Genomic DNA, 22,550 nt, shown 5'->3' on the forward strand with positions numbered 1-22,550 from the left:
AGAACAGTGAGGAAGAAGCAGAGGATCAGGCAAAAGATGAGAAGAGTTGGGATGTCAGTCCAGGTCCTCATCAGGCTCTCAGCGTGAGGGCATCAGGGTCGCTGGCTGAATGTCTGTTCATTTGCTTTTTTATACTAAAATTTGGGGCTTCTGACCACCCTTTCAATCCCTACCAGCTCCCACGGGATTTCTCAGTGACATCATTTGCCCTGGGGTTACAGCATCTGGTCTGGTGGTCCCCACCCTGATTTTCTTGCCTCTCTCCATTATCAGGGCAAGGACAACATGACAGAGACTTCACTCTGAGCTTGTCTGGGTGAGGAGAAGTGACTTATGTCAGGGCTATGTCTGATAATCATTATCAGAGGGCTCCTAGGTGTGCCTGGTGAGGCTGCAGGTTTCAAAGTGGAGTTTTTAAAATGGAGTTGCTTAGGCTAAGGCCTAAGGCCATCCTTATGGAAGGGGGAAGCCGCCTCCTGGGCCCTCTAAAACGAATGAGCCCCGGAACAATGCAGACAGGAGCAGCCACAGTTGGAGTCACTACCCACCACTAGGGAAAGGGCGAGGCCCGGAGGGAGAGGAGGAGGAATGTTTTGTGTAGAAGAAAGAGAGAGACGGGCCAGGGCTGGGGAAGGGGCAGTGGGCGGGGCAGAGATAATGGGAAAGTAAGGAGCACTTGAGTGACGGAGTTCAGGTTAAAGGTGGAGGCCCAGGAGCATCTCAAACCGCTTTCCCATTAGGGTAGCCGGGATAGGGCCACGGGATGGGGGCGTGCCCTAGGCTGTGGCCACGCCCTTCTCTGAGCTCCCCTGCAGAGCCAGGAGCCTCGCAGAGTCTCAGTGGGAGGGGAACGTGGCTGGGATAGGGAGGGCCCTGGTGGCAGCTGGGCCTTGCCTCCGCGAGACGCTACCCCAAATCGAGCGGGACCAAGGGGTGGAGCGCGGACCCAGGAGCGTGTCCGAGCCGTCCAGGCTTCAAGCCCGCCCCTGACATCCCTGAGGCAGGGGAGCCGCCTCACAAAGGGCGGCCGTTTCTACGGGGCGGGGCCGGGGAGTGTCCGCGCGGCCAAGTGCCGTCCCCGCCCGCGCCTAGCATCAGCACCTCCTTACAAAGCGCGGCCGTTCGTGCGACGCGGGGTAGGGGCGGGGCCCAGGTCCCTGGGGCGTGTCCACGCGACCCGGTGCCGCCCCGTGAAGCACGCTCCGTCCCGCTCCCCGAGTCATCGCACCACTTTACAAAGCGCGGCCGTTCGCGCCACGCCGGCCTGGGGGCGGGGCCCAGATCTCCTAGAGGCGTGTCCGCGCGGCTGCGCACCGCCCCCTGACGCACGCTCCCGTCCCCGCCGTCCCTGTGCGGCGGAGCCACCTCACAAAGCGGCGACCGTTCGCGCGGGGCGGGGCCGGCCCGCCCCCGGGTGTATTCTCTCGTTCCCCGCGCCCAAGACCTCCAGCAGGGGGCGCTGTGCCACGGGGCCAGGCCGCGGCGGCGGCGAGGCGTGGCGTGGCCGGCAGGTGGCGCTGCCCGGCTCGGCCTCGGCCTCGGCCTGCGCGGCGGCGGCGGCGGCAGCGGCGGCGGCCTGGGCCCGGGCGCGGCGGCGGTGGCGGCGGCGGCGGCAGGCCCTGGAGCCGGATCTAAGATGGCAGCGGCGGCTGCGGCGGTGGGGCCGGGCGCGGGCGGCGCGGGGGCGGCGGTCCCAGGAGGCGCGGGGCCCTGCGCGACAGTGTCCGTGTTCCCCGGCGCCCGCCTCCTCACCATAGGCGACGCGAACGGCGAGATCCAGCGGCACGCGGAGCAGCAGGCGCTGCGCCTCGAGGTGCGCGCCGGCCCGGACGCGGCGGGCATCGCCCTCTACAGCCGTGAGTGGGGGCCCCGGGCTTGGGCCGAGGGCCGCGCAGTGCGCGGGGTTGTGCACGAGGCTGGCGGGTCTGGGGACCCCGGAGAGGCCCTGAGCCTGGGGGGCACCTGGCTGGGGGTCCCGGGGGCCGAGTCGGGGCTGGGAGTGAGGGGGTGTGGAGCGCCGGCGTCCAGGGACCGAGAGAGAGAAAAGAAGGCGTGCGTGGTGGCCAGAGGGGAGAGGTGCCCCGAATAAAGAGGGAAGCGCGAAATGGGGAGTGAGGGGCCTGAGATTTGGGAGGGGGCTGTGGGCAGGAAGTGGGGGACAGACAGTGGTAGGGGTATTCGCAGGAAGCCGGGCGAGGGGGTGTCGGGAGCGGGTGTGGCCGCCCAGGCTGGGAGGAGGGTGGGGTGTGGGCGGCCTCTGGCCATCTCAGGGGACCCCCTGGACCACTAAGGACAGTTGAAAAGTAATTCCCAGTCTGGGGCGGCCAGGAGGACGGGGTGCCTCCTCTATGGAGGGCTTGGCTTCCAGGACCCTCCGAGTGGGAAACTTCTAGAGCTGGGGAGAGGGCCCATGTGAGGGTGGTGCGGGCCACCGAAGGGGCTCTGGATGGAAACGTGGAAGGGGAGGGCCGCTTTCTGTTAGGCTTAGAAGTAAGAGGTAACACAGCCACCTCCTTCACCACGCGCCTGCTGTCGCCTTTTTGGGGATGTGAGAATCTAGTTGCTTTTTCAGAAGCTGCTTTCAAAACTGACATTTCAGTAGGGGGAAAATCGCAAATGTGCTTGCCAAGACGTCCCCCAGCCCTAGTCTTTGTAATTCATCCTTTTTCTTTTTTTTTTTGTTACTCTTTCTTTTCTCCTCTCTTCTCTCAGATTCCTCGTTCACATTTTGCTATTCTGTTTCATTCGCCTTTGTCTCATGGGATCTCCTGCACTGATGCTCTAGGGAGCCACGGAGAAGGCCTTTACTAGCTTTGGCCCCGTGGGAATTTTTTGCCACTTTGGGAACTGGGTGTACTGAAGGGAAGTGTGTGGAGCAGTAGGTTCACATGGGCTTCTCCCTTCGCCTTGACTTTGAAAATAGATTAAAGGAGTGTGTCTGTCACCCAAGTATGACACCTTTTGTCACACTGGAGAGGAGCGAGGGTCTTCTTGGACTAGATGAGAGGGAAGAAGGGTTGGGAGCTCAGGACAGACATCTAAGCTCAGCAGGATCTCAGATCCTAAGGAAGCCCATTCATTTGGCAAGCATTAATAAGCAGTTTCTCAAGCTAGTGTCCCTGGCCTTACACTCAAAAAGAATTCCAGGAGGCTTGGTCTTCTTTCTTTTCTTGTGAGTGTGTGTGTGTGTGTGTGTGGTATTGGTGGTTTAACCCAGGGGCATTCTATTTCTCTTGAGCTACACCCCCAGCCCTTTACTATTTTGAGACAGGGTCCAACTAAGTTGCCAAGGCTGGCCTCCAACTTGGAGTCTTCCTTCCTCAGCCTTCCAAGTTGCCGGGATTATAGGCATGTGCCACTGCAATTGCTCAAATAAACTTTAAGAAGAAAATTTAGAACAGTTTTTACATTTTGTGTTTTTGATGTTGATAATCATGAAAGTAGGCTGGGGTATCGGCGTGTGTGAGATCCTGCATTGGAACCCCAGCACCCCAGGAAAAAGAGAGAGAGAAGGAACCAAAAAGAAAAAAGATAATCCTGAAGTGTCATGAGTTACACAGGCAATCTTCTATGAGAGGTAATTCATAAGCAAAATGTCTTTAAAGAGGGAAAAAGTCCAGATTTCTCAAACGGAAATCCTCAATTCCAGATACTATTCTCAGGGGTCAGAAAGAATTTCTTCCCCTTTACACTTTAGTAACATTAACATTAGTGGAGAGTTAAAAACATGGGCTCTGGAGGCAGGCAGAGCTGGGTGTAATAATTTCCCAGGGCTGCCGTAACAAATGAACACAAACTTGGTGGCTTAAAACAACAGAAACGTGTTGGGGCTGGGGCTGTGGCTCAGCAGTAGCACACTTGCCTGGCATGTGTGAAGCACTGGGTTCGATTCTCAGCACTGCATATGAATAAATAAAATAAAGGTCTATCAACAGCTACAAACAAAACAGAAAGTGTTCTTTCTTAGTTTGTGGCCAGAAGTCCGAAATCAAGGTGTCAACAGGGCCTCGCTCCCTCTGGAGGTTCTCGGGAGAATGCTTTCTCCACTTTTCCAGCTTCCAGTGGCTCAGGCACTGCTCGCTTGTGGCAGCAAAACTCCACTGTCTGCCTCTGTCTTTACACAATCTCTCTCTGGGCTCTCATCTTTTCTTATGATACCTGGCATTAAATTAAATGTAAGACAGTGTCATCCTGAGATCCTTAATGATGTGGTCAAAGACCCCGTTTCCAAATAAGGTCACCCTCCTAATTCTGGGGATTAGGACTTTGACATCGCTTTCTTGGGTCATACTGTATAGGCTTATCTTGTGCCCTGCCACTTTACTACTAGCCGTGGGACTTTGTGTCACAGTTTCCTCATGGTTCAGGCTGTTGTAGCCCTTTGCTTAATAAATGAAGCCTTCCTTGGCAGTGGTACCTGCCTCCCCTTAGGGGCTGGCAATGGCCTTAGAGTGGTTGGACTGCTGCTCTGGGTAAAATAGCCTGAACAGTGGGGACAGAGTAAGAGCATAGGGAGGGGGGCTGGGGATGTGGCTCAAGTGGTAGCGCGCTCGCCTGGCATGCATGTGGCCTGGGTTCGATCCTCAGCACCACATACAATAAAGATGTTGTGTCTGCCAAAAACTTAAAAATAAATAATAAAATTCTCTCTTCTCTCTCTCTCAAAAAAAAAAGAGCATAGGGAGGAACTGCTCTGAGTATGCTCTGAATATGGTCCCAGGGCTGGGGTGTGTGGCTACATGCACCCCATTTGAGAGTAGGTCTGGCCCATATCCTCTGGGAGAAGTCTGAGGTACTACAGGCAGTCTGGGGTATGGGAGGGAGATGTGGCAGTTGGGTGGGCCAAGGGGGAGCTCCCCCTACGCCTCCAGGTTGAAGCAGGCTGCTGGGAGCTTCGGGCCTTCTCTTGGGATGAACTTCCTTTCCTGGCTTCAGTCTTTTTCCACCTGGACCCTTCTGGGGCCTAAATGTTTTGTCCCAGAGAGTAAGCATCAGAGCACTGACACTGACCTGTCCTCACAGATGCTGTGACCCACTTGTGCTTCTAGATTCCCAGAATTGCATCTGTGTAGGTGGGGACATAGGGAGGAATAGTCAGGATTGGCCAGGGCACAAATCTTCCATTACCTTGAATATTTGTGGTGGTCCAGAGTCTTCTGTGGGTGCTAGGGAGGGCCTTCAAAGTGGAGTCTGACAGGTTCTGGTCAGCTGTGTGGTTCTGAACTAGCTATTTGACCTCCCTGAGCCTGTTTTCTCACCTGTAGCAACACTTACCTGTGCGTGGCCTCTGTTTCCTCTGCAGTGGGAATCATGCCACTTGGGGCCCAGGAAAGTGGGCGAAGTTGATTGGGTGTGTGGAGCAGGGTGTCCAGCGTATAGCAAGCATTCAGTAAACAGTAAGTTTTTCATAGATGTTATTGAGAGTGATGGCATTGTTGTGGCCTAGGAAAGACCTGGCTGTTCTAGGACAGAGCTCCTTATGCTATAGGCCTGCCCAACCGTCTTATACCCCTGGTGTTGGGAGAGAGACTTGTGGGCCCTGTTTCTTGACACCTGTACCTTGTCTGGTGGGAAGGATGACAGCTGCAGAAGATCCTGCTGTGGTCATCCTGCTTCAACCCCAGGCAACCCTCGCTGCCTCTTCTAGCCATTTGATCACCCTGGCTTTTATCCATGGGATTGACCAAATGGCAGGCAGCTACTAAATCCACACGGTTATCCCTGGGCAGAGGTAGAGGTCCTCTGGCTGGTCCTTCTGAGCCTTGAGGAAGTTCTGGCACAGCCTTGGGCATTCTGGGAGGCAGCTCTGCTCTCCTGAAGAGGAGGTGGGGCAGGCTGGGATGAGAGCAGGTCAGACTCTCAATCCCTCAGCTTCACAGCCTCCTTTCTGGAGATAGCTGTGTGGTTTTTCTTTCTTGATCAGCACAGGTCAGTTTGGCCAGTGCTGTGTGCTCTCCCTGATGCTTGTTTTTAAGAAGAGACAGGGGAGACAAACTTTGAAAGGGACTAAATTTCGGTTTTGGCGGGGGGGGGGGCATGCCAGTGTGTGCAGAGCCCAGAGGAAAACCTTTTGTCAAAAGAAGGTGAAGAAAGGCTGGCTGCCACAGAACCAGAAGCCCTTGTGACTTGGGACCCCTCTGACAGCTGGGATGTTTGTTATGTGCCCAGCCCTTAAGACACTTTATTGTCAAGTTGGACTGACAATTGAGAAAGTTGGTAACAGCAGAAGGGCATTGTGGTTTCAGTAGTATCTGTATGTTGCTAACCCCTGCTGTCATTTATTGAGCACTTACTGTGCACCAGGCTGTGCAAAAACTTGTGTAGACAGACTCAAGTGCTTGACCTTGGGGGCAGCCAGGGAAAGGACAGTATAAATCCAGGCCTGTGGGCCAAATGTAGCCTGCAGCCTATTTTTATACAATCAGAGCTGGGAGAGGCTTTTATAGTTTTGAAGCATTGAATTAAAAAAAAAAAAAAGCCGACTCACAAAGAGGAATATTTAATCGAGACCGTGGTATCCTTTAAAACCTCAAATATTTACTTGTTGGCCCTTTTTGACAGAAAAAGATGGCAAATCCTGGGATAAAAGATTGAGGCCGGTAGGAGAAAGGGGGGCCAGTAGGGAAGATGGCCCTAGTCAGACAAACCAGATATCCTTTCTTTTCATTGTGAAGTGTCCTGATGGCTCAACACAAATGCACCACACTTTCTGGATTGTGTGGGCTGGTTAACCTGCAGGTTGTGGCCCTTGCTTTATGTTAGCACTGGTCCTTAAAAAGTCCTAGGAATCAGTGATTCTAATCCCATTTTATTGGTGGAAAAACAGGTAAAAGGGCTTGACCAGCTGAAATGACATGGTGGGCTGGCAGCAGAGCTGGCTTTGAAGTCCAGGGCTGCCAGATGCCCACCCTTCTGTGTGTGTGTGTGTGTGTGTGTGTGTGTGTGTGTGTGTGTATGTTTCAGAAAGGAAAAATAAGCAGCATTCAGTTTATCTGTGTGGAACAGAGACCCAAAGTAGCAGCGCTTAAACAAGATGGTATTTAATTTTTTATGCTCTCGTGCTTAAATCCGAAGGTTGGCAGGTACCCAAGTCTCTAGGGCTGGATGGTATAGAAGTCCCCAGACCCAGACCCTTAGTAGCTACCACTTCTAAAGTGAGGTCTTGGCCTAGCTTGGTGGTGCATGCCTATAATTCCAGTGGCTTGGGAAAGCTGAGGCAGGAGGATCACAAGTTTAAGGCCAGCCTCAGCAATTTAGCAAGACACTGTCTCAAAATAAAAAGTAAAAAAAGAGCTAGGGATGTGATTCAGTGGTTAAGTTCCCCTGGGTTCAATCTCTGGTACCAAAAAAGAAAGAAAGAAAGAAACATGCGTGAGGTCTATCTTCATGGTTCAGCATGGCTACTGGAGTCCAGTCTTCACACTCTGGTTTCCCAGTAGTAGGGTAAAGGAAGGGATGAGTGAGGAAGGGTGCAAATGTCTGTTAAGGAAGGTTTCTGAAAGATGGCTTAGGGCACTTCTGCTTCCATCCCATGGACTAGAATGTCAGTTGTATGTAAAGGAGACTGGGAAATGTAGCCTTTAGCCCAAGTAGCCATGTGCTAAGCTAGATTCAGGGCTGCTTTTTGCTGTGCGGGAAAGGGAGAACATAACTGGCAGAGTTGCCCTGGCTGCCATGGGAAGATGTGGACCTTGCCAGGACATTTCGGGCTTATGGAAAGGTGCTCAAGTACATGGTGAGGAGGGACAACTTGAAACAAAGGGGGTCCCCTTTAAGAAATGGAGTAGCAAAAGGGGAAAACGGGGTTGCGTCAGAATTGCTTTTTTTTTTTTTTTGAACCCAGGGTTGCTCTTCCACTGAGCTACATTCTCAGCCGTTTTTATTTTCTAGAGACAGAATCTTACTCAGTTGTCTAGGTTATCTTGAACTTTTGATTTTCTTCATCAGCCTTCAGAGTGGCTGGGATTACAGGTGTGTGCCACTGCACCTGGCCAGAATTGCCTTTTACAAGCCTTTCACTGTGTGGTCAGGAGATGTGTACCCTTCAGGAGATGTGACAAAAAGGGTCTTTTCTGAAGATTGCTTTAGCAGCAAAACACCAGGTCTACAGGAGCAGGGGGAGAGAAGCCTGTGGGAGCTTCCTAGGCTGGAGAATGGACCGGGAATGTGGCTGCAGAGCGGCCTCCCCTCAGCCTGCTTCAGAGCAGGTCAGAGCTCAGGAATTGTATTCTGGAACAAAAGGTGAATTCTACCGGGGGCCTCAAGGACTAGATTGTAAAGCTTTAAACCCTGTCCAGGAGTTACAAATGACCTGCCCCAGGGTTCCTTGCAGTTAAAATCCCTGCCCCCCACTTCTACTGGGGACTGAACTCAGGGGTATTTAACCACTGAGCCACATCCCTAGCTCTTCTTATTTTTGGTTTTTTTTTTTTTTTTTTAAGATAGGCTCTCACTGAGTTGCATAGGGCCTTGTTAAATTGTTGAGGCTGGCCTTGAACTTATGATCCTCCTATTTTAGCCTTCTGAATTGCTGAGATTACTGGCATGCACAACCACACCCCACTCCCAGCCTTCTTAACTTTTTATTTGAAGACAGGTTCTCACTGAATTACCCAGACTCGGTCTTGAACTTGCAATTCTTCCGCCTCAGCCTCTTGAGTAGCTGGGATTACAGGCATGTGCCACTATACCAGGCTAAGAAGCAGTTTTTTGAACCCAGGTTTCCATCAAGTGTGGATAAATGTCTCTCATCTCACACCTGTAACCCCAGTGACTCAGGAGGCTGAGGAAGGAGAATGGCAAGCTAGAGGCCAGCCTCAGCAAATTATGGAGACCCTTAACAACTCAGTGAGACGTTGTCTCAAAATAAAAAATTTTGGGAAAAAAAAAAAAAGACTGGGGATGTGGTTCAGTGGTAAAGTGCCACTGTGTTCAATCCCTGGTACCAAAAAAAAAAAAAAAAAAAAAAAAAAGTCTCTTACCTCTTTAGGCCCCCAGCCCCTTTTTCTAGGCATCTGAGTTTGAGACTGCGCTGCAGTTCCAGTAAGGTGGACTTGGCTTCCCACCCTGATTGCAAAGTCCTGGCCTCTTGGCCCTTCTCCTTCTTTACCCATATCTGGTCCCTGCATAGGCCTACAGCCTCATGTGCAGTTTGGAAACTCAAAAGTTCCAGGGTGGACATCTGTGATTGGACACAGCCCCTCAAAAATCAGACACAGCGTCCAACCCCAGCACAGTCCAGTTTTACTACTTATTTGACAGCATATTCTGTTGTAAGCTGCCATGTGGGCCTTTTTTTTATAAATTTCTGTGTCCAGTTTAGTGGCACTGAGTCATACATTCTGTTAAAAAGACATGCTTGGTTATGAGTATTATAGAGACTACAGAAGAGTAATATAAGTTACCTGTACATTATTGTCTTTCTAAAAACCAGAAGAGTTGTCATCTGAAACAAACTGGCCCTTGTGGAAGTGAAGGACTGTGATGTGTACAACCTGCCAGGGTTTGGGGGCCCTTATATGAATTTGTGAGTGGAGAGTGGCCAGCACAGGCATCAAGTGCTGGGCTCCCATGTCATGGTCTGGATGTGGTGGACAGGCAGGGCCTTTCAAACTCACCAATGACTTGGAGGTACCAGCTGAGACTAGCTTAGGGGACTCTGGAAGGCATGTGTAGCTCTTTCCAGGGAAGTCTTTCTCTAGGATCTGCTCAAGAACCTGGGGAGGTGGTGAGTTTGCCAGGACATCAGGGAAACACCACTGAGGAGAGAGGGCTGGATGGAAGGACAGGCCCAGTTGTCCCAGGCGGAGGACTGAGGCTTCTGAGGGGCTTCCAGCCGCTCAGAGCTGGCATTCTACATCTGGTCTGTAGATGGCCCCTGGTGTGCATGGGGGCTTACATAAGCCCCTCAAAATTATATATTTTTTATTTATTATTTTTCTGTGGTGCTGGGAATGGAACCCAGGGCCTTGTCCATGCCAGGCAAATGCTCTACCACCACTGAGTCACAACCCCCGCTCAGGAGTCCCTAGAAATTGATCACAGGTTTGTTTGCTTCAGGGTAAAAGGTGAAGTGTCAGTGACTATGACCTCAGATGAGCCTGTGAGATTCTCTTTCCATCCCAGACTAAAAAGGGGTTCACAGCAACATCTTCCTGCTATGGTATGAAGAAAGTACATTTAAGGCACCCCTCCTTGTGTGCCTAGGTTTGTGTATGCACCCTGTAAACGGGTTTAGGTGTTACTGTGGGTTCTTAGCCCATTTTTCTGGGCAGAGCCTCCTTTGGTTTCCATCAGTTTCTTTTTTTTTAATATTTATTTTTTGGTTGTAGGTGGACATAATATCTTTATTTCATTTCTGTGTGGTACTGAGGTTTGAACCCAGGACCTCATGGGTTTGAGCCACAACCCCAGCCCCTCCAGCAGATTCTTAGAGGGATCTGTGACCTGAGAAAGAAAGGGTGACAACCACTGGAGGAACCATCCTTAGGAGTGACTCAGTCGGCCCTGGCTGGTCAGCTGCAAGTGCTGTGAGTGGACAGGTTGGGACCCTGCAAGGGGCTGGGTCCTGGGAGACGTGGGGAAAAGACATGAAAGGAAGGAGAGGCCAGCGGTTCCAGGTGCTGAAAAAAGTCAGAGAGAGCCAGAGCCAAGGGCAGACACTAGGTTTCCGACCCACAGGGCACAGGCAACCTCGATAGCAGTCCCCATCCTGCAGGACCCGGTGGGGGCTGGGCCCAGCCAACTGGCAGCTGAGGAGAGGCCTGTGAAGCTATGGAGTGAGGTGGGAGGCTAACCTTCCTCCACCTGGGACCTGGAGACCCGCCCTTTCATTCGTTTAGCCGGAAGTAGGCCTGGAGAGTGGCCTCACTGTCTCTGGTGCAGAGGTCACCACTTATCCAGCTTCGGACAGTCCGCAGAAACTGCTGTCTGCCAGTTGCTGTTTTAGAAGCTGGGGGTATGGTGACACCTGAGGTAAACACGTGGTCCCATACCTGCAGGTCTGAGAATGTGGTACCACAGGTACTAAATCAGCCATCACTCAAAAGTTCCTTGTTCCCAAAAGGGTTAGTGCCTTGGGTATTTTTTTTTTTTAATATTTTTAAGTTATAGATGGAACACAATCCCTTTATTTTATTTTTATGTGGTGCTGAGGATCAAACCCAGTGCCTCACTGAGTTTGAGCAAGGCGTATGCTCTACCTCTGAGCCACAACCCCAGCCCCTGCCTTGGGTATTTTTAAGGATGCTGGGGGAGGGTCTCTACATAAAATCTGAGGGGAGGGCTGGTCACCAGGCCTCCCTGCTCAGGAAGGGGCATTAAGCTCACTAAAGAAGAATAAGTAAAGCAGGAGGCACAGTGGGGCTTGTGGCCAGCCACCAAGTCCTGACTCCACTTGTCACCATCCACATGACCACTCTATGCCTCAGGTTCCTTGGCTATAAAGTGGGGAACTTGATGCTTCTCTTAGAGGTTGTTGGGAGTGGTGAGCTGACGGAAGTCAAGTGCTTAAAATAGTGTCTGGAACGATGTACTTCCCTGGCAGTGGGAAGACCTGCTCTGGGAGTGAACTTTTGGGCCTGGCATAGCCAAGGGCAGCAGAGTGTGTAGTGGCTTTCATTCCAACAGTGACAGGGAGGAAGTGACACCCATGGTGGAGGTCGGGCTTAAGTCTGGCTCTGCCCTCCATCCTTTCTGAGTGGTGTGGTCCTGGACAAGTGCCTCAGCCTTCTTGTTGGTGGGGGTGGCTTTGGCCAGGGTGGACATCTGTGACTGGACACAGCCCCTCAAAAATCAGACACAGCGTCCAACCCCAGCACAGTCCAGTTTTAGAGAACAGAGAGATGTGGACTCTGTCTCCTCCCTGCTGGGGCCTGGGGAGTCCCCTGTGGAGAATGGCATTGAAGGGCTTGGGGAGAGGCTGCCTGGCCAGAGAGTTAACCGAAGGAAACTCCTGGGACGGGGCAGCAGCTGACCACTGAGTGAGTGGCAGCAGGACTGTGCAGCGTCTCAGTTTCCAATCCCACTGCACTCCTGGGTCCCCTTTGTGGCAGGCCAAAATGGCTTTCCCCTGCTGGTTTGCCTTTGCCTTCTCCCTTTCTGGGCCAGAAGCTGCTGGTGCCTGAGAACACAGGCTGCAGAGCCACCCTGCTTCCATTCCTTTCAGTTTCTTCTTGTAACGTGGAAGGCTTTTTTGAGGTTAGTGACTAGTTTGGTAAGTAAGTGATAGATAGTACTATTATTTGACTCCTAAGCCTGAAAGAGAAATGCTTCTGCAATGCTCAACTGTGAGGGTGATCATTAAACCCCAAGACTAGGAAGAGCTGAGCTGCAAGGAGTACAGAGGGGCTTTGGAAATCCTCCTAAGACCTTATTTTGGGGACCTGGCTAAACTGCTCCTGGATCCAGAGCCCCAGGAACCAGCAGAGGGCCCTCAGCATCCTTCCAGTCTACCCACAGAAGCCTTGGTCCTGCTCTGTGCTTTTGACACTGTCCAGCTCAGACTTGAGTTGAAGAATCTGGAGGCCCTGACTCCCACCCCCGCCTTTGTTCCTCCATAACCAGTTTTATGAAGGAAATTGAAAGCAGACTTAGCCTAGAGGAGTTGGCCTGGAGATTCCGAGGAGCTCCAGGCCTCCTCTGGTGGTTCTTTTATTACTTCTTTCATTGCTGTTGAGGCAACACAGGCACATGTCTGGGCCTTAGGTGTCCTGTTTGATGCATCTGACAGCTGTGGTCACCTGTGTAACCCATGTTCTGCCACCCAAAGCCAGCTTGTCCTTCACTCTCTGGGTAATTTTTGTTTATTTGAGCAGTCCCTCCTTCGCACATCTGCTCCTTTCTCTATGGGCCATTTGTCCCTTACTGCCAGGCTGGCCATTCTTGAAAACAGGTCCAGACTGGTTTTGGGAGGCTCTGCTCCCCCACCTTGCCTCTTGCACAGATCCTGAAAGCCCCTTTCCCTTTTATTCCATCTTTTTGTCTGTCTCTTTAAAGCGATTCATTACTACACACAGTTTTGGCAGGAGCGGTCTGGGCTGTTTTTCTTTAACATTGTTGGCAGGTCTCTCCTCCCGCTAATTGTGTTCTTGGAGGTGGGGTTCGTTTTTCGCTGGGTGCCTCACTTGTGTCAGAGTGTAATGGTTTTATGTATAGCAGCCTGCCTGACAACAGGCGTGGGTGAGACTCGGGGCCTGCTAGAGGGCCCTGGCTGATCAGTGCTCTAGTGAAAAAGGGGTGCCCTTGTCACATGAATAACTAATCAAAGGCATATTGAGGGACCCAAGAGGCACATTCCAGAGAATTCAACACATTCTTCCTGAAGCTATATGGGAAGGTGAAAGGTCCTTTTGACCCCAGACTGGAGCCTCCAGATTTCTGACTTGTGTCCTCTGCTTCTGAGCCCTGGGGTGAGGGGGACAGGGCACTTGACTCCTACTCCCCCTTCCCCATGCTTGTGCCCCTGCTTATCAGCGCTTGCAGTCCCTACTATGGTTAAGCATGTCCAAAGTGCCCTGCAGGCCCTGTTCCAAGTGCTTTTCATTTATCGACTGGTCCAATCATAACATCCCTGAAAGTTGGCAGGTCTTCACAGGGAGCCACAGTGGCCACAGATCACTCCCTTCATTTTTACAAATGAGGAAACTGAGGCACTGAAGGTTTGGCGGTAGTGTTTGGGCCAAGGCCTTATTCAGCCACCAGCCCTGCAAACCCTTACTCTGCCTCTCCCAGGGTCTGATGCTCCTCAGGTCAGAGCCATGTAAGTCAAGTGCTAACTTGGATTGGAGGAGGTCTCAGCTGAGGCTTGTTCCTTTTCCCCTTCTGGTCCTTATCCTTTGTCACTGGATTGGTCATGGAAGGCTCCTAGAAACTCACTAAAAACTCACTAAACTCCCAGCTTTCCTGTGTGGTGATTCCATGGCTGGTCAGGCAGCCTTGGCACCTTGTTGTCTGTGCCACATCTGGAGTCACATCTGGTGAGGCAGTCTGAGGCTCTGGGCAGGACATGGCTCTCCTAACTCAAACATCCTGTTTCGGAACTGAGGTGGGGCCGGAGAGGCTCTGGGAACCCTGAGGGGCCTGGCAGAGGCCCTTCCTACGGCTACGCAGTCCTGGGACATCCTGTTTCTCTTCTGGGCCCATGGTCAAAAGTCTTTCTTCCAACATGGGCCCTGGCCAGGAACTTTGAGTGGGCCTCAGCTGCTGGCAGCTTCTTCCTGCCCATCTCCAGTTCCCCCCGTGCCTCTTCCCTGCTAAAGCTGCCCTGGCCTGTCCTCTTATCTTGTGTAGTTTGGCCTCTTGGGAGCCGGCCCTGGTCCTCAGCTGGAGGCCCCTGAGTGGCCTGTGTGCTGCTATTCTGAGGGCCGGTTTCCCTGTGCAGTTTGGGGTACTCCTGCTGCTCCCCTTTCAGCCTCATTCTGTCCTGGTCTTTGGGGACTCTGAAAATGGCCCCTCTGCTAAGGATCTCACAAAGCACTGCTCCCTCAGCCATGTGTCCCAGGCTATGGTGACCCTACGAGGCAGGCTCAATTACCTCCGTGCAGTGGGGAGGGCAGGGGTCTGTGTCGTTGCCATCCTGGACATGGTGTCTGTGGCCTTCCCAGCCAGATTTTCCTTTGATTCCAGAGGCTGGGATGGAGTTTGTTTACTCTTGGACCAGTTGCTGGGTCCCCAGGCCTCGCTGCTCTTGAAAATGGGGCTAAGGGGGCTGGGGATGTGGCTCAAGTGGTAGCGCGCTCGCCTGGCATGCGTGCGACCTGGGTTCGATCCTCAGCACCACATACCAGCAAAGATGTTGTGTCTGCCGAGAACTAAAAAATATTAAAAATTCTCTCTCTCTTTCCTCTCTCTCTCGCTCTTTTTTTTTTTAAAAAAAAAAAAGAAAAAGAAAATGGGGCTAAGGTAGCGCAGAGGGTGATTTGGTGCCTGCAATGAGACTCTGCACAGATCACGCTCCACTGCCTGGTGTTCCATAAATCACAGCTTCAAAGTCTCAGCCAAGAAGAAAGGACAGGCCAGCCTGTGGAGTGAGGGGGCTGGGGTTTTGTTGCCTTGCCCCCCTTTTTCATAATTATCCACTAAGCTTCACATTTGCAGGGGCTGCAGAACTCCCCAGGCACATCTGCCATCCCTTTTGTAGCCACAAAGCAGGGGCCAGTCACAGCAACTGATTAGCATGGCCAGGGAGACATTTGCATGTAATTGCCCCTAGTGTTCTTTTCAGAAAAGCCAAGTCCTTTCTTTGTCTTGTACTATTCTTGGGGTTGCTCTTCTACACACCCCACAATTAGACTCCTGTTTAGGGTCTCCACACCAGGCCAGCTAGAAGCCTTTACCCTTGAAGGCAGGGCTGGCTTTACCTCCTCTGGACCAGCCCTTTGCTAGGAACCTCCTGCCCAGTGTTTTCCCCAGGCCTCTGACTTCCCAAAGCTGATTTGTGAGGTCTGGATGTCCCCAGTGAGGGACGTTTTCTCTATCCCATGGTCACCCCAGAGGCAACTTGACCTTTCTCCACATGCCACCTGCAGAAGTGTCTTGAAATCAGACCTGGTGGGGGTAGGGTGAGGATAGGTCAGCCTGGGGCCATGGAGATGCTATCAGGAACCCTGGAGGAAGATGTCACCATCCCCAATTGGTTACCTCTTGGCCAAGTCCTGTCTCTGAGTGGTTTCAGAATTGTTGCCATTCTTCTGGACACTTATGTTCCTGGGGATTCTCCTAAAATAGATTAAACTCTTTTGAGTTGCCAGCCCTATATTGGAGAGTGGGCTTTTGGGGCTGTCAGATTCTTTAGCATGTTAAGGCCAATATGCTGGGCTGGGGATGTGGCTCAAGCAGTAGCACGCTCACCTGGCATGTGTGCGGCCCGGGTTCGATCCTCAGCACCACATACAAACAAAGATGTTGTGTCCGCCGAAAACTAAAAAATAAATATTAAAAAAAAAGTTCTCTCTCTCTTTAAAAAAAAATGCTCAATATTTTAAAAAAAAGATACTGCGTCCATCTACAACTAAAAAATAAAATATTAAAAAAAAATATAAAAGGGGGCTGGGGATGTGGCTCAGTGATTAAGTGCCCCTGGGTTCAGTCCCCAATATCCAAAAAATTTAATAAATAAATAAAATTAAAACACTGAGTAGAGAGTGGAGAATGAAGGGGGACTTTCCAATTCTAACTTCCCACATCTCTGCTGAGGATCAACCTTTAGAGGGTCATTTTGAAATGACCTGAAAACTTAAGTTGTAAACTATGAAACTTAAAATGAAGAATGAAGAGTGTTGGGGATATAGCTCAGTTTGTTGATTATTTGCCTCGCATGCACAAGGCCCTGGGTTCAATCCCTAGCACCATAAAAGGGGGGGGGCCGGGAATATAGTTCAGTGGTAGAGCACTTGCTTAGCATGTCCAATCTGGCTTCTATTCCTAGCAAAACACACACACACAAAGATCTCAAATGGTGTGGGTGGTATGGGAAACCAATTTCTCTGTTGGCTGTAGGCTCAGCCATGTGTTCAGATGGCCACTCCCTGGCTGTAAAGATTGACTCTTGAGGGGCTTCCAGGCAGATGGGTCTGGGGTTGGCTACTTGGGGAATAGGGTCAGATGCCTGGACTGGATCTATCATGAACTTGTGTTCAGAATTCTTTCTGGGGTTCCTGCTCTGCCTCACCCTAGAGCACCTTGGGGTCATGGGGGCTGGGACCTATGTTTTGTACCAGCACCACCCTGCTTTTCGTCTGTGGGCACAGGGTGTGTCCATCCTAACAACCTGAGCCATGCTTCATTTTATTTTTCTACACAATAAAGCTGAGGCTTAGGGAGGGGAAGGGCCCTTGCTTGCAGGTGGCCAAGCCTAGGTTCAGATGTGGGTCTGACTAAGTCTAGAGCCAGGCTCTGGTAACTGCACCTGGCCTTGGTCTTCCTGGCAGTAAAGGGGAAGGGCTTTCCCAGGTGACAGCTGCCTGGAATGCAAGCCAAAGCTCTGCTGCCCCGGGGCAAGCTGATGTGGTCCAGCCTGCTGCCCCACCTCCATCACATCCCCTGGGACTGGGGGCCTTGGCATGGGTGCGGGGCTTTCTTTGGAAGATATTGTGCAGAGAAGATAGAGCTGACCTTCCTCCTCCAGCTGGGGCACAGCAGAGGCCCACGCCTGTCCTCACTGCTCTTCCCACCTGGGCAGGGTCTGAAAGGGTGGGTGGGTTGGGGTCCAGAGTCAGTCCTGCCCACTCTGGAGTGGACTGGAATGGACGTCAGGCCTCTCCTGCTGTGGCAACTGCCCTTTGGTTATCTTTATGTATGTATAGGGTAGAAATTCAGCTTACTGGAGAGTGACGTGATCTTCCCTGCACACCGCTGCCAGCTTCCCTTGGGTTTTTTAGGCCCACGTGCATAAATCTCTTGGCTTGAAGTTATGCACATTTCAACAATGGAGGGGGGGAGCCGATGGAAGATCATTGCCTTCCCAGAGCCAGTCCCTAAAGTCATTTTATTGTTTCTAGACCAGCTCTTCTGCTAGTACCCTCATTTTTACTCATATGATACAAGTGATCACTTTAACATCAGTGTCTACAGATTGAAACCTGCGTCTTTTAATTGGCTGCATCTTCATTCATTCAATGGATGTTAAGTTTCCTGCTGCTTTGGACTTATTCATATCTAGGTATGTCTTTCCTCATGTTTGCAAGTAGGGCCTTGTAGGGTCAAGCCCTGTAGGTGGATTTTGGGGTCACTTGCCCTTGGAAGAGTTGCCCAGATTTGGTGCTTCAGTGTACCAGGAGCAGTGCCAGACCAGGGCCCCCAAGTCTGCATGACCAAGGGGAGGGGCTGGGATTCACCCAGAGAGTGGGGCCTGGCCATAGGAGCCCAGGGTGACTTCATGGTCCTTAAATACTACTTGAAAGGGCAGAGTGTGGCAGCAGCTGCTCTGGATTTTCTCTAAGGACAGCACTAGAGAATGGAGCTTAGGTTATGGCAGGTGAGGGAGGCTAGGCTGGGTTAGGATTCCTGTGGCTGGGATTTTTTGCTGAGATAGGCGTTGATCTGTCACTGATGACAGTAATAGTGACTGATTCCATTTATTAAACCCTTGTTACAATTACTACTACCTCTATTATCATGGAATCCTAGAAGCAGGGGAAGATTTTCATCCTTAATTTATGCCCGGTTTTCCAGGGGAGCTCCTGAGGCCAGGTGGAGGCAACAACTGGGGTGAGGAGGCAGGAGGTTAGGAATCCCACACCAGCACGGTTCTCCAGGCTCTGCTGCCTGCCAGCTGTGACCTAGAGCAGTTCCAGGAGAGTGCACTGGGCTGGCTGCCAGGCCTTCCACGTGGGTTATGTCATCCCACCCTTGGGATATGTCAGGATGCCATTGGACAGATGAGGAAACTAAGGCCCAAGGTCATACAGCTGGAGAAGGGTCTTTCTAGTTTCCAAAAGCCATCACTCTAACTCCATCCCTGCTGGATGACCCCAGAGCAATTTCTTCCTTCTGGCCACGGGGATGTTAAACCATGCGAGACAGAGAAAGCTTCTGATGCTGACTGGTTTGGAAGCAAGAATTTCACTGCAGGGGTAGTGGTGGGGGTGGAGGGGGACTCCTCTCCTTTACTCTAGTGTGACTCTCACGCTGTCTCTATGCATCAGCCTGTTTTGCTTCCTTCCAGCACTTACCACCAGCTCCTGCTGCCCTGTGTTCTCACTGGTGTGCAGAGTTGTCTACCTCTCACCCTCAGCTCTCAGGAAGGGCCTGGCCTTCATGTTCACCTCTGGGCCCCTGTCCCCACCTTGGCATGGAGCAGGGTGTGCCTGGGTGAGTTTAGGAAGGCACCTGTCTTCAGTTGGGAAGGGGTGGGGGTCTTTCTTTTTCTCACCTACTCCTTCGCCGTGGAATGTTTTCCTCTGGAAGGTATGCAGGCTGTTTTTTTGGCAGTAGGAGGTGATTTAATAAAAGACCTAACATTTGGACAAGCCTTTCACATCTCTTCCCCCACAGGTCTGCCAAGATAAATAGCCTTAATTATTCCTCTGTTTGGTGGCAGTAATAGTGTCCCACTAGAGAGGCAAAGGCTTGAGATGTAGCCTTTTTGTTCCCCCCTGAGCTGGTGACTGTGTTTCGGTCTCATCCTCAACCTCCTCTGTCTTGTGCAAGGTTGGAAGGTTCCACAGGAGGAAAAAGCTTAACTCCAGTCTGTCCAACTGTCCCCCTTCTGCTAGGTCCCTCTGACACAGGTCTGCCCAGCCTGGGGTGCAGACAACCCTTACTTTTTCACTGCTTTCTAGAAACAAGGAGGAAGGGAAGGAGGGCAGAACAGCAGGGAGCATTACTGTGTTGCTGCCCACCATCTCCTAGTAGTGGAGGGGCCCCCAGCTAAGGCCATACTTGTGGGCAGGGACAGGCTGGCTTTGGACTTGGGTCCCTGGGCTTCCATACCCTCTGTCTCTTGTGCTTAGGAGAAGAGTCAGGGCCTGGGGACACCATTCAGATCAGCATCCTAGCCATGTACAGAGCCTGAGTCCATACTTCACAGATTGGTCAGGTGGATGGGCAAGGCAGGCATCAAATGAGGAGTCACCATGCAATTAGAGCTTATCCAGAAAGTGCTGGAGCACCTTTTGGTGGAGGTGCCAAAGAGGCAGGGGAAGAGGGGAGGATATTCCTGGCTAAGGAGCCTCAGAGGCTAGAAATAACTTCTGCCAGTGGTCTGGGGGTGCTGAGCGAATGGCAAAACCAGTGTGACTGCAGGAGGGACAAGGCGCTGCACTGAGGCTGCAGATGCTGGCAGGGGATATGACCCTGTGTGGGGTTGGAACTTGTTCTGGAAGGCTCTGGAAAGTCATAGAGAACTGTTTTTGTTTTGCTTTTCATTTGTTTGTTTGCTTTGGTATCAAAGCGAAAAAAAAAACCCGGTGCTTAACCACTGAGCCACATCCCCAGTCCTTTTTTATTTTGAGACAGAATCTTGCTAAGTTGCTTAGGGCCTCGCTAAGTTGCTGAGGTTGGATTTAAACTTGGATTTTCCTGCATCAGCCTCTCAAGTCATGGGAATTGCAGGCACGCACCACCACACCCGGCTCATTTTTGTTTAGAAGATGGCATCTCACTGTGTTGCCCAGGCTGGTCTCCTAGGCAGTGATCCTCTTACCTCTGCCTCACAAGTAGCAGGGGCTTTAGGAATGCACTAGCAGGAGGGGTGTTAAACAGAGGAGAGAGCCAAGCAAATGGGCTGTGTTAGATACTGTGTGACTTGTAGGGTGGACCAGGAGATGACTAGGGCTTGGCGTGTTCCCTTGCACAATATGGTCCAAGTGCCCCAAGACAGGTCTCTTTGTTTGTTGAAGCCCTTGGGTATCAAGTCCTGGGGCAGGTCCAGGTCATGCCAGTGAATGGTATAGGCAGGCCTCCAGTTAGCCACAACCACTGTTTCCTTTTTCTTTAGCTTTTTTTTTTTGGTTGTGTGTGTGTGTGTGTGTGTTTTAAGTTCTGAACCATGGAGCCCCCTATATCTCAGGGTTCCCAGATTCTTTTGTGGAGGATCCCATGGTACTGCCTTGGGGAGCCAACAAGGAAAGGGCCTGCAGGGTAGGGAGCAGCAGCCTGAGTCCTGCGGGAGCTACCCTCTTGCCAGCTGCCTAGCTGCTTTAGCCCCTCCAGCTCTAGCCCCACACCTTCCACCTGTCTCACAGCATGTGGACACTCCTGGGGCTGCTCATGCCTGAGGAAGCAGCTAGGTTCTTGTCCAGGAGCCCTCCAGAGCCTCCTGGGACCCGCAGCAGCTTGCTCATACATCAGCCTGTCCTGTGCGGAGGCCTGTCAGCGGCCTCCCTGGCCAGTGTGCCCCTTTCCTACCCTTCGTATGCTCCTTCCTCTCACTGGAGGATTTGTGCTCAGTCTGCTCCCCAGGCTGGGTCAGGTGTACCTTTAGGCTCTCATAGTACACATGAGCCCCTCACCTGGGGATACTTGTCACTTTGCCACCTGGCTATCCTTAACTCCTCTGGGAATGGGAAGCATGTCCTCTTGCCCAATGCCTGGTGAACAAGTGAAGGAGGGGGCTCAGCTCCTAGTTTCTGCACCTGTAATTCCAGACATGGTGACCTTGCATGGATTTGTAGATTGTTTACTGGCACATAGCCATGTTCCCTCATTTACTTATTTTCTGCCGCAAGGCAGAATTGAGTCACTGGAGCAGAGATCATACTGCCCACAAAGCCAAAATATTTATTGTCTGGTCCTTTATAGGGAACATTGGCCTAGTCCTGCACCAGGGTGCACAGAGAACTCATAGGGCACAGGGGTTAGAAGCAACAGCCTCAGCCCCCTCTTGGTATATGACCTTGAGTAAGAGACTTCACCTTTCTAAGCACTCTGGTGAGGTGAGGGGGAAACAAGGGGCCCTATGAAAAGCTAAACAGAGCCTGGCCTCTGCTAAGGATTGTCACTTGTTTTTTAGCCCCAGATCTCAGTCTCAGCAGGGTGTGAAGGGGCTTGAGGCCTCATGATAGAAATTGGGTGTTTATGACATGGGACCAGGGATCTTGCTTCCTGGGGAGCAAGACAGGATGCCTCAAAGGTGGGGTGGTTTTCCTACTCATTAGGAATCTGCTTGAGCAGTACTTGCCTTATGGAGCTGTCGCCTGCCATTTTGGCCCCAAAACTTCAATAGGACAGGCTGCTGTGCGGTAGATGAGCAAGTAGTGCCAGGCTAGACCCAGGAGTAGGACGGCAGACTTTGAGGGGGGGGGCCCTGCAGCATTATTCATCCTCAGTCCGGTTTGATTCCTCGTGCTCCTTTTTCCATTCCTCCCTAGAGAGGCTGCCCAGACAGGGCCTCTTCACAGCTGTGGCCCACCCCCTCCTTTTATTTATGGGAAGAGAAATCCCGGCTCTGACCTGGTTGTGGTTGGCTGGAACTCAGCACAACCACCTCACCTGAGAGATCCCACTGAGTCATCCCTAATACCCCTAATTGCCCCTACCTCTCTATCCCATGCGCAAATAATCCAGTTTGTGTGACAACTGTGGGGCCTTCTGGATTGGTTTCTAGAAGCTGACATAGAAGACCTTTTCAACTTTAGGGCCCTTGAGGCCCTGTTCCTTCCATGGTTCACACTGTGATGGCTGAATGGCCAGTCAGTAGGAGGGCAGTTGACAACCTTGCAGTGTACCAGGAGTTTGCTGAGGAACAGAGCCTAGGAGTGTGTGTGTGTGTGTGTGTGTGTGTGTGTGTGTGTGTGTGTGTGTCTCTTAACTCCACTGACAGATCCAGCCCCTAAAGCTTCCAGGCCCTAAAGCCTGTGGGGAGGAGAGGTGCCCTTGCAGGATGTCTTAGCCCTGGGGCCCATCCAGGAGGTAGGGGGTCTTCTCTGGCCACAGGTGTTCCTTGGCCATTGGCTGAGTATCAGCCCAGGAATGCAGTTGTCCAGAGGGTCCATTTTGGCCAAGGGAGGAAGAAAAAAGGAGAAGGAGGGGCAGCTTGTTCATTTGGCTTTTTGGAGCTGGAGGATTGTGTGGAGCCCTGGGGAAGGGGTGCAGTGGGGAGAGGCTGGGTG

General features: G+C 51.9%; 1 protein-coding gene across 4 annotated transcripts in view; it reads left to right on the plus strand.

Moving 5' to 3' along the window:
* Window positions 1–1,589: 1,589 nt before the first annotated feature.
* Carm1 (coactivator associated arginine methyltransferase 1) overlaps window positions 1,590–22,550 on the plus strand; it is a 47,124-nt gene continuing 26,163 nt past the window's right edge. Inside the window, exon 1 of one of the 4 annotated variants that reach the window (XM_078036163.1) lies at window positions 1,590–1,856. In XM_078036163.1, coding sequence (XP_077892289.1) covers window positions 1,637–1,856 — 220 coding nt within the window. In that variant the 5' untranslated portion in view covers window positions 1,590–1,636. Of the gene's footprint in view, window positions 1,857–5,377; window positions 5,397–22,550 lie in introns of those variants that run through there. The other 3 variants (XM_078036161.1, XM_078036160.1, XM_078036168.1) reach the window with 3 other exon arrangements.

The sequence above is a fragment of the Ictidomys tridecemlineatus genome, chromosome 2, assembly GCF_052094955.1.
Source record: "Ictidomys tridecemlineatus isolate mIctTri1 chromosome 2, mIctTri1.hap1, whole genome shotgun sequence".
Classification (NCBI taxonomy): Eukaryota; Metazoa; Chordata; class Mammalia; order Rodentia; family Sciuridae; genus Ictidomys; species Ictidomys tridecemlineatus.